Here is a 12,168-nt window from a genome sequence, read left to right as displayed (position 1 = left end):
CCTATGTGTCTGCCTCTTTATTCCAAGGTGCATTGCATGGTGCCGTTGCCAGAGATATTATAGAAAGGAGATAGGAATTCAATGAATGAAGGAACGTATAACGCCCCACCCAGCAGACTGTCGACCAATCGCGTTCACGTTGTCATTATGGAGACACCTATTTCCCAACACATTTCCATAAAACCATATTAACACTCTAGAACTGATGCACATCAAGAAATAAGTCGACAAAGCACAGGAAAACGACTTTAGGCGCTCTAGAACGCATTCAAAAATTTCGCTAAATTCAGTTCATTCTAATGTCGACTTTGCTTATGGAAAACAATATAAAGCGAAGGGTTTTACGCATCCTCAATTCTTGGGTCTCGGGTGCTGCCCGAGTAGAAATGTGCCTCTGTTGGCCATCAAGTAGCCTATTAATTTATATGCCATTGTGGGCTACCATTTGATACAATAAATATATTGAAATGACGATATCACTGGAGTCATTGCAAATCAATTTGTGCCACTTGTGTAGCCTACCTGAAGCTGGCAAAACAATTTAATAAATAGCCTATAACTTCAGTTTATTGTTGTTGTAGCCTTGTCTTATGATGCAATTATTCGTGGACATGTTTAGTTAATTAAATTGGAAGCTATCAAAGCTCTATCGCAATTGCCGATCAGTTGTTAGAACACATTAGATTGACGTAACATTAGTCAGATTAGGCTACAAGTTAAAACATTTAAATACTGGCTGTTGTTGACAAGCTTTTTCACTTCATATATATATATTATTAATATTTAATTCACAGATTTTTAAATTAAGAGCCCATTCTCAGTAGCCTATTCCAGCAGGGTATTGGGGGAAACAAGCACTTCCTACCTCAATCGCCTCGCTATTAATGTTGAATAAATGTGTCTGTTAATTTGAACTAAGCAAGCTGCTAAATCGTTCAGTTTACATCTTGCCTACATCTTGTCTAGGCTACTGTAGACTATCTGAAATTAGATGTAGGCCTATCAGGGGCTGTAGGCTACCTGCCTTTATCCAAGCAAACAATGGCAAAGTTGAATTACAATCATAAACCCAGATTTTAGTCTGTAGCCTATGCCTATTGAAATGACAAGTCAATCTTGCAAATGGGCCATTTTATAATGGTTTGTAGTCTTAACATCTGGCATGTAATAACAGCACAATTGCCAGAAAATCGCCTAGCATTAGTTTTTTTTCATGTTCATCAAGTGTTTCTTGCTCAGAGATTTCAAGATCCTCTGTCCAACTTTCATCACTCAAACTCTCTTGTCGGCTTTATCTATAGTTATGCATATGCGCAAAGGGAATTTATTTACAATTATAAATCTGGTTTGAGCCCTGAATGCTGATTGGCTGAAAGCCGTGGTATATCAGACCATATACCACAGGTATGACAAAACATTACTTTTTACTGTTCTAATTATGTTGGTAACCAGTTTATAATAGCAATAAGGCACCCCAGGGGTTTGTGGTAACGGATAACGGCTGTATCCATGCACTCTGTGTTGCGTCATGCTTAAGAACAGCCCATGGCCATGGTATATTGGCCATATACCATACCCCCTTGTGCCTTATTGCTTAAACATAGCAGTCAAACGAGTTAAAGCGACATCCATTGATGGAAAATGATCTGGCGAGTTTAATAAGGGCAAATTATTTTCTTCTGCGACATATTCAAATTCCTTTATTACTTAATGTCATAGCTCGCAGTAATTATTCTTTTGAGAAAAACTATATTTTGCTTTTCTAACGTCGTTACAAGTTACGATATTTTTTAATTGGCTTGGTAACGTTGTCAAAAAAGGGTTTATTGTATTCATATGGCAACTCCTCTCTTGCTGGGAAAAACAAATGGGCTAGTTTTCAGGCCGGTTGGGCAGGTTCTGAGTGGAAATTGTAGCAGACATAATTTTTTGCCAACCCTGCGTAGCATGGGCAACATTTCCCATCTCTTCAAAAGTATATCTGCTGTTGCGAATGTTGGACTCCACTCTGTGAGGCACATCTATCTGCAGGTTAAACATGGTGAGAGTGTGGACTTCTAAATTGATAGCTGTACAATCGCCTAAACAAATTGCACTAACTAGCTACTTTACATGCTGATATTGTCTTTGGTATTATTGTGTGTAGCTACATTTGCTAGCTAGCTACCTAACTAGCCAGCCAGCCCATAGAGAGAGCATTGCATTGTGGATTGTTTTGTAATCGACTTGAGCTGCAATAGGTTTCCACAACGATTTTCCATGTTGCTACCAACTTTATTATAATGCCAAAATGAAACATTTGTTCACCAAACATATTGTTCTTACATATTAGTGTTATTTAACCACACATTCCTTTAATGTACAGTGTTTTTGTTGGATTTTTCCTTTTAATGTGTACTGTCTTTTTAGTCAACCTCTTTGGCAGTGTGTATCACCAGGATGCGATGATGATGGTACAGTGGCTTGCAAAAGTATTCACCCCCTTGGCATTTTTCCTATTTTGTTGCCTTACAACCTAGAATTCAAATGGATTTTTGGGTGTTTGTATCATTTGATTTACACAACATGCCTACGACTTTGAAGATGCAAAATCTTTTTTTGTGTGAAACAAACAAGAGATAAGACAAAGGATAACCCCCCCCCCCCCAATACTTTGTAGAGCCACCTTTTGCAGCAATTACAGCTGCAAGTTTCTTGGGGTATGTCTCTAAGCTTGGCACATCTAGCCACTGGGACTTTTGCCCATTCTTCAAGGCAAAACCGCTCCAGATCCTTCAAGTTGGATGGGTTCCGCTGGAGTACAGCAATCTTTAAGTCATACCACAGATTCTCAATTGGATTAAGGTCTTGGCTTTGACTAGGCCATTCCAAGACATTTAAATGTTTCACCTTAAACCACTCAAGTGTTGCTTTAGCAGTATGCTTAGGGTCATTGTCCTGCTGGAAGGTGAACCTCTGTCCCAGTCTCAAATCTCTGGAAGACTGAAACAGGTTTCCCTCAAGAATTTCCCTGTATTTAGCGCCATCCATCATTCCTTCAATTCTGACCAGTTTCCCATTCCCTGGGAAAAACATCCCCACAGCATGATGCTGCCACCACCATGCTTCACTGTGGGGATGGTGTTCTTGGGGTGATGAGAGGTGTTGGGTTTGCTCCAGACATAGCGTTTTCCTTGATGGCCAAAACGCTCAATTTTAGTCTCATCTGACCAGAGTACCTTCTTCCATATGTATGGGGAGTCTCCCACGTGCCTTTTGGCGAATACCAAACATGTTTGCTTATTTTCTTCTTTAAGCAATGGCTTTTTTCTGGCCACTCTTCCGTAAAGCCTAGCTCTGTGGAGTGTACTGCTTAAAGTGGTCCTATGGACAGATACTCCAATCTCCGCTGTGGAGCTTTGCAGCTCCTTCGGGGTTATCTTTGGTCTCTTTGTTGCCTCTCTGATTAATGTTGCCTCGTCCGTGAGTTTTGGTGGGCGGCCCTCTCTTGGCAGGTTTGTTGTGGTGCCATATTATTTCCATTTTTAATAATGGATTTAATGGTACTCCGTGGGATGTTCAAAGTTTCTGATATTTTTTATAACCCAACCCTGATCTGTACTTCTCCACAACTTGGTCTTCATGGTGCCCCTTGCTTGGTGGTGCCCCTTGCTTGGTGGTGCCCCTTGCTTAGTGGTTCCCCTTGTTTAGTGGTTCCCCTTGCTAAGTGGTGCCCCTTGCTTAGTGGTGCCCCTTGCTTAGTGGTGTTGCAGACTCTGGGGTCTTTCAGAACAGGTGTGTGTGTGTATATATACACTGCTCAAAAAAATAAAGGGAACACTTAAACAACACATCCTAGATCTGAATGAATGAAATAATCTTATTAAATACTTTTATCTTTACATAGTTGAATGTGCTGACAACAAAATCACACAAAAATGTATCAACCTATGGAGGTCTGGATTTGGAGTCACCCTCAAAATTAAAGTGGAAAACCACACTACAGGCTGATCCAATTTTGATGTAATGTCCGTAAAACAAGTCAAAATGAGGCTCAGTAGTGTGTGTGTGGCCTCCACGTGCCTGTATGACCTCCCTACAACGCCTGGGCATGCTCCTGATGAGGTGGCGGATGGTCTCTTGAGGGATCTCCTCCCAGACCTGGACTAAAGCATCCGCCAACTCCTGGACAGTCTGTGGTGCAACGTGGCGTTGGTGGATGGAGCGAGACATGATGTCCCAGATGTGCTCAATTGGATTCAGGTCTGGGGAACGGCCGGGCCAGTCCATAGCATCAATGCCTTCCTCTTGCAGGAACTGCTGACACACTCCAGCCACATGAGGTCTAGCATTGTCTTGTATTAGGAGGAACCCAGGGCCAACCGCACCAGCATATGGTCTCACAAGGGATCTGAGGATCTCATCTCGGTACCTAATGGCAGTCAGGCTACCTCTGGCGAGCACATGGAGGGCTGTGCGGCCCCCAAAGAAATGCCACCCCACACCATGACTGACCCACCGCCAAACCGGTCATGCTGGAGGATGTTGCAGGCAGCAGAACGTTCTCCACCGCGTCTCCAGACTGTCACGTCTGTCACATGTGCTCAGTGTGAACCTGCTTTCATCTGTGAAGAGCACAGGGGCCAGTGGCGAATTTGCCAATCTTGGTGTTCTCTGGAAAATGCCAAACGTCCTGCACGGTGTTGGGCTGTAAGCACAACCCCCACCTGTGGACGTCGGGCCCTCATACCACCCTCATGGAGTCTGTTTCTGACCGTTTGAGCAGACACATGCACATTTGTGGCCTGCTGGAGGTCATTTTGCAGGGCTCTGGCAGTGCTCCTCCTTGCACAAAGGCGGAGGTAGCGGTCCTGCTGCTGGGTTGTTGCCCTCCTACGGCCTCCTCCACGTCTCCTGGTGTACTGGCCTGTCTCCTGGTAGCGCCTCCATGCTCTGGACACTACGCTGACAGACACAGCAAACCTTCTTGCCACAGCTCGCATTGATGTGCCATCCTGGATGAGCTGCACTACCTGAGCCACTTGTGTGGGTTGTAGACTCCGTCTCATGCTACCACTAGAGTGAAAGCACCGCCAGCATTCAAAAGTGACCAAAACATCAGCCAGGAAGCATAGGAACTGAGAAGTGGTCTGTGGTCACCACCTGCAGAACCACTTCTTTATTGGGGGTGTCTTGCTAATTGCCTATAATTTCCACCTGTTGTCTATTCCATTTGCACAACAGCATGTGAAATGTATTGTCAATCAGTGTTGCTTCCTAAGTGGACAGTTTGATTTCACAGAAGTGATTGACTTGGAGTTACATTGTGTTGTTTAAGTGTTCCCTTTATTTTTTTGAGCAGTGTATGTGTGTATATATATATATATATATATATATATATATATATATTATATATGAGATCATGTGACACTTATATTGCACACAGGTAGACTTTATTTAACTAATTATGTGACTTCTGAAGGTAATTGGTTGCACCATATCTTATTTAGGGTCTTCATAGTAAAGGGGGTGAATACATATGCACGCACCACTTTTCCGGTATTTTAATTTTTTAATTTTTTGAAGCAAGTTTTTCACTTCACCAATTTGGACTATGTTGTTTATGTCCATTACATGAAATCAAAAAAATTCAATTTAAATTACAGGTTGTAATGCAACAAAATAGGAAAAACGCCAAGGGGGATGAATACTTTTGCAAGGCACTGTACATGACAGCTATTTGAAAAGGCCGTAAGGCTCTTCTACTTTTTTTTTCTTCCGATGTGCAGTAAACTTAAATGTTGTATAGACCTTTATCTTTTTTCTGCAAAAGCACATGGATGTGTGTTAAACGGATTAGCAAAAACATGGGATTTTGTCATAGGCCTATATGTGAAAACTTGCCTTTTTAATTTTGTTTAACGTTAGTAGCTAGTAGCCTAGTTAAGAATGCATCATGCTATATTGTCACTCTACACTTTAATCTGGAGGTTTAAAATATCCTGCTGGTGGTCAATTTGACCTATTTTAAGAAATGCCATTGGTTGGTGATAAAATATAAGATCTTTAATAGGCTGATGGAGAATTTGTTACAGGAAATAATCACTGCCACCTGCTCAGGTTAGCATAGGGTTAATTAAATGTGCCAGGTTATGTAATGGGAACAGTTAACATGTAGCGTTTGATCAAGTCCAACTATGTTGATGATTTTAATTGATTGATGCGCATTTTGAGACGGAGAAAGTTTTAACTTAACATTTTTCTAATGTTCGCAAGTATGGCCCAATGTGCCTCGACCTACTTCAGCAGTAGATTTAACCCAAACTCTGGACGTTTTTCCCCAAATAATGAATGTCTGAATTTTGTGCTCTCAGCAATGTATTATTTATGTCTCTCTGTATGGTGACTCGGCTTCTGTGACCTGCTTTGTTTTAGGAAAATGAGTCAGGCCCAAAGTCAGACTCCGAGCATGACCACCACCACAGTGGCTCCGCCACCTCCAGCTGAGGTCCCACTCCCAGTGAGCCCTCCCAAAGAGCTGGCCAGCAGCTCCCCGTTGCAGGTGAGCCTCCTCTTCTTCCTCCTCTTCTTCCTCCACTTTCTTCTCCTCTTACATTTCAGTCATTTAGCAGATGCTCTTATCCAGAGCGACTTACAGTAGTGAGTGTATACATTTTCATACTTTTTTCTCATACTGGTCCCCCGTGGGAATCGAACCCACAACCCTGGCGTTGCAAGCGTCGTGCTCTACCAACTGAGCTACACGCGCCTCCGCCCCCTTATTCTTCTCCACCTCCTCCTCACAAAGCGTCCTCACAGGGCCTTCCACTGTTTGTGGGCCCATTAGGAGGAGTTGCCAAAGATGTTTATAACTAAACCAAGATGGACCACAGCTTGTCATTTCCAATGGGAACAAATTAGTCATAGTGGGCAGAACAAGCAAGGAGCATTTATACATCCAGTGAAATATCTATCTCATTGTTCTATCTGTGGAGTTACTGTAGATTTTATTATTAGCTCCTTCCCCTCTGGGTTTTCACCTCAGACACCTCATGTCCTTTCCCTTACACATTAGAAAATACACACTCCAGTCTCCCCCTCCTTCGTACACACACAAACGCGCAGTGGTGTTGAAAATAGGAAGTTTTGGAACACTAGCTGTAAACAGAAACCCACAGCGGAGCAGTTGTGTATGTGGCCAGTCTGGCTTAGTGAGAGACGTTCGAGGAGTTCTGCCAAACTAAACAGGTTAAGGAGCCGTGCAGGTCCACAGGGCTTCAAACTGGGCCTAGTGTTATTTCAGAACCAAGGACCTCCTGCTCCACTGTGATTAGGTCAGCCACTTCTAAAGTTGTTAGTGTATGCAGGGTCAATTGAAGTCTGCTAGTAATACAATACCATGCATTGTGTGGAAAGGACACAGTCATCATACACCCAGTGTAGCTGAGTTCCCTTTCACTCTGACCTTCTCTGCTTCACACCAGCACAACACATTAACTTCATTTTTGCTCATTTCCATAAGTTAATTCTCAGGATTTTTGTATATATTCTTTATCTTGATGTGTCATTAATAGAAACTATAGCTCATAGTTTTTCTCAGAATCCTTAGAGGGGAAATGAGTCCACATTCCCAGTTTTATTTTGTGCCTCAAACTCTGTTTCTGCCAGAAACGGCCGGCTGCGGATTTCATCGATCCACTGGCCAACAAAAAGCCCAGGATATCACACCTTGCCAACAAGGCAGCAGGACCAATAAATGGCAAGCTGAGTTCCTCTAATGGGAAGGAGGTGAGCGGGGCCGTGGTTGGGTCAGTGGGAGACGGTGTGACGTCCAGCTCCCAGCTCCCCCTGCTGGACATCCCCCGGCCTTTCGACCCACTCTCCGACGTCAGCAACGACTCCAGCCACAATGGCCGGGACTGTGAGGGCCAGGAGGCAGCCGTGGCCGAGAGGCTGAGCCAGCCACCCGTCTTCTCTGGGCCTGCAGCACTGTCCGTACCAAGCCTGGGCCCCTCGTCCCCCAGACACACGGGCCTCGACGGTCCCCGAGGCAAGAGCTCCTCGCCCTCCCTGCACGGCAAGAGCTCCTCGCCCTCCCTGCACGGCAAGTCCAAGAAGAAGTCCAAAAAACACAAAGACAAGGAAAAGTCCAAGGAGAGAGGAAGGGAGAGGGAAAGAGAAAAGGAGAGGAAGGTAGTCGAGGAGCGAGTTCCTGAACCAAGAAAGGCCTGTGACATCATCACCTCCTGCCCTGACAACCTGAAGAGCAGCAGTATTCCACACAGGAGCACAGGTGAGTTGTCATAGTATAGAGATCTATAGTCATTGTTTGTAGTCATCACATTGGTACTCAGTTAAATTAGGTGACCGATTGGAAAAATTGGGGACCTCTACTGCTAAGCATGATTTCAGCTCATGAATTTTAAACCAGGTAATTCATCAGACATTTTGCACAATGGAAAGACAACACATACTCATCCTTATATTTCACACATCTGATTTGTCCCAATTGAAATGAATTGATAAAATGTATGTATGAACGCTATACCTAGATTACTGCAGTCTGCGTTCTTGTGATTGGAAGCTCTGACTGATGTAAGTGATAATGAATAGTGAGTCTTCATGGATCGGCTTCAATGGAGAAAGGTTTTCAAGGCTATCTTACAAAGTCACCTTGTGCTTCCTTTCAGATCTCAATGGAATGTGCAACAACACCAGTGTTCCTTCGTCATCGACTGAGATGGCAGACTATTTATCGTAAGCGCTTCCTTCCTCTTACAAAACCACAAACATGTATAATGAAATGACTTTGTTTCCAGTAACCAATTCTGACGACATGGAAAGTGCGCAATTGAATCACTCCTCTTTCTTAGTTCTGTGTTCTTTTTCCTCTGAACAGGAAGTATACTGTGATTGGGTCTTCCGAGCAGCGTCAGACCTACAAGAATGACTTTAATACTGAGTACAGTGAGTACCGGGGCCTCCACGCTCGGATAGAGGGCATCACTCGACAGTTCACTGTGCTGGACACTGAGCTCAAGCAGCTCCAACAAGGCACAGACCAGTACAAGGTACGCCCCCTGGAGCATGCTGACTACTGTTCTGCCTAAGCACTTCAGCTGCGCTATGGTGCTGTCCTGAGTTCTTTTTGTTCTAATGTTCAGCTTCAGGATAAAAATGTTGTTAATTGTTTTGTCATTTTGACTTTTCTTTTACAGACAATCCACAATCAGATACTCCAAGAGTATCGTAAAATAAAAAAGGTAAGCTTTGCATCTGGGATCATATTTTTCTCATAAAGCTGCTCAGGTCATTTTTCAACAAATACTGATTGTTTTTCTTTCCCTCACAGACGAATCGAAACTATAGCCAAGAGAAGAACCGCTGTGAATATCTACACAACAAACTGGCACATATAAAGAAACTTATAGCAGAGTATGATCATCAGCAACTTCATAACTGGCACTAGTTTGACATTGTTTTCTCTTTCTCTCTGGAAACCAGACAGAGAAAGAGAAACTGGATTCTGCTTGCTCTAAAAGTACTTGTTAAAGATGCCATGAAGGGAGTATTCCCCTCATTGGGGCCAAAAGCACTAGTGAGGACAAAGCAGACCACATTATATTTTTTCTTTTTTTAAGACTGTGGCATGTTTGGCCAGATCTCTGTGTAGCTACACTGCATCCGGAAAAGCTTTGTGGGGTGTTTCTCATACTCTCAGTCCCACGTTAGTGCACAGAGATTTCTCAGAGTAGAAATGGAAAATCCACATTCTTTGGAGATCTCCAAACAGCCTTTCCTGGTTTGTAGACTGGGGGGTGGTGGTAACACTGAAATGGAGTCGGCAGATCTTAAGCCAAATGCAAATAGTTTGAGAGAAAAAAAAATGGATTATGTGATATCACGTTTTTTCCCATATATTGAAATGGAAGGTTCTGATGTTGAACTATTTTACTATGTTTTCTTTTTTAATTTATTTTTTTCTTTTTGGACTTACATAGGGGTAACAAGTTATGTTATAATTTTACACTCCTCAATCAGTACTACACAGCAGTGTCTCTTGTTTTTGTCTTCATCTTGAATGTCAGCCAGTATTTTATGCAAAAGCTGCCATCAAATTGTCCATCTGTTGCTGTTCATAATTTGTTTCTTTTTAAAGAGATACAACTATCCCCATCAATTAATAAAGACAACGCTATAAAATCTCCAGTCAGGCTCAGGTGCCTCTGTTTGGCTTTTCTTACATCTTGTTCAGAAGGACATCATGCAAGAGCAGCTGCAGCCTCAGATGATAGGAGCTTAATGATATAAAGGGTTAACACAAGCTGGGAAAGTATTTTTGTGGAAAACTGTAATTATAGTTTTTTCGTATAGTTAGTGATGGTACTTGGCTATGCCCATCTGCTGTGGGGCAAGGTTGTTTTCAGCTTCCCTACGCAATTGTTGAGAAGCCAGTTCACTGTCAGTAATTTGCAAGACCCACTCTCCTCCTAAATTGTATCACCTAATGCAAACAGGGAAGATGGAATAATCAGCTTCTTTGACATAATGTAGTCTGTTTAATCATAAATTGGAAGATATTGGTATACCCCACGCAGCAACATTTACTATTGTAACTTTTCTCTCTGTTCAGTGTAGTGGAATATATTGGTAGTTTAAATTCCCTTTTAATCCATGTAAACTATTTGCTCTTAAACAAGCGTTTTTTATTTCCAACCTCTAGTGTTTGTTCATCAACGTGATTGTCAAGATGAATGTTAACCCAGGACCAGCCTCACATCTTCCAAGTGGAGTGGATGACTAAATTCTTCTTCTTGTGTATCTGCCAGGCTAAAGTATTACAGCTCTTTAACGTGTCCTGAAAACACCTGAAATGATCAGAAAAGCTGTAATGTTTTGGAAACTGTTTGTCACTGAGCTCTCAATCACTTAAGTCAAGTTTGGTCTAGTCATCTAATGCATTTCTGATATTGACCATTTTATGTGAATATGAAAAATCTGCACTTTTTTTGCAAATATTACTCTTACCTGGGTTTTGTCCAAATGAGACTTTCACTTTGTCCATCAGTGCATGCTTTATGAATGTCTTACAATGACCAGTATTTGTATCTTTACTTGAAACAGCTGCCGAAGGACATGCAAAGCCCCGATTTAAACCTCAATATGGAAACTGTAAGACCAGCATTAATACCAAAACAAGATGCTCTCCCAGGAATTGACCAAATGGCATAATCCGTTTCACAGTAATTGTTGATTTATTTTGAACATGTCATTTTCAACAGTATTGCCCTATAAAATGTAATCAAGCCTTTGGTTAGGATCAGAGTGGGGCTCTTATTCACTTCAAAGGGGATCTACATGCCTCTGCTCAGATGTTTCCATGTAAGTTTACTGTATCATCACACATGAAATCCAAACACTACACATCATGGCTGACGCTCAGAGATTCATTCGTCACAATGCTGATTACTGGGGCTGACAGATTGCCTCTGGAAAGAGAATGTTGGGGTCTTGTGAATGTTTTGTGACCAGAATCCATTCTTGGCATCGCCCAGTAATGTGGAGCTCTTTAAATAAGAAGCAACTTATCACTGGTCTCATACTCTCATTGTGAGTTGTTTTATAGAGACATTCTGATATGATTACTGTATACTTTTCTCTTGCGGTCAAATCACCTTTGACTCCATTCTCTTCATCAATGAAGATGTTAAATGCATTTGCTCAGATATGGAGCTAGTTGTGTTTAAGTATGAATTGCCAGAACAGAACACCATGGTATGAATTGAATGTGCCAAATGACCTGTTGTATACGTTTTCATATGATTACAAATGCTGCTGTTTTGTTAAAGAGATGGCTTTGGAGAAGAGTCGGGATGTTGGCGCTTAAACCCAAAGCCCACTTTTTGAAACCATAAGGGACTGGTACTGAAATTGATCTTTATTTCAATAAAATTATTTAAAATCCTTATTTTGGGTCATTCTGAGCCAGTTGTTGCACATTGTTATTGTATAGAATTTCAAACCCACATACCACAGATACATTAATTAAGCGGAATTGAGTTTTGGGGACAATTTGTGAAAAATTACAAATGTTAAATACAGAGGCCAAACATCATGATTTCTCCCCCTGATCAGTCCTGACCTGAGATTTTACTGAATACACAGAAAACATAAAGGTCATGTTCTATA

The 12,168-nt window shown here is 42.1% G+C and overlaps 1 protein-coding gene across 2 annotated transcripts in view; it reads left to right on the top strand.

Annotated features, from left to right (window-relative positions):
- The window catches only part of LOC121540354 (RNA polymerase II elongation factor ELL), a 43,916-nt gene extending 31,969 nt beyond the window's left edge, over positions 1 to 11,947 (top strand). For both annotated transcript variants that reach the window (XM_041849170.2, XM_041849171.1), the window contains exons 7-12: positions 6,415 to 6,541; positions 7,648 to 8,272; positions 8,670 to 8,736; positions 8,879 to 9,050; positions 9,198 to 9,242; positions 9,332 to 11,947. In XM_041849170.2, the coding sequence (XP_041705104.1) occupies positions 6,415 to 6,541; positions 7,648 to 8,272; positions 8,670 to 8,736; positions 8,879 to 9,050; positions 9,198 to 9,242; positions 9,332 to 9,448 (1,153 nt within the window). In that variant the 3' untranslated portion in view covers positions 9,449 to 11,947. The remainder of the gene's footprint in view (positions 1 to 6,414; positions 6,542 to 7,647; positions 8,273 to 8,669; positions 8,737 to 8,878; positions 9,051 to 9,197; positions 9,243 to 9,331) is intronic.
- Positions 11,948 to 12,168: the final 221 nt, after the last annotated feature.

This window comes from Coregonus clupeaformis, chromosome 26 (genome assembly GCF_020615455.1).
Source record: "Coregonus clupeaformis isolate EN_2021a chromosome 26, ASM2061545v1, whole genome shotgun sequence".
In the NCBI taxonomy this organism is placed as follows: Eukaryota; Metazoa; Chordata; class Actinopteri; order Salmoniformes; family Salmonidae; genus Coregonus; species Coregonus clupeaformis.
This window is presented reverse-complemented; position numbering and strand designations above follow the sequence as displayed.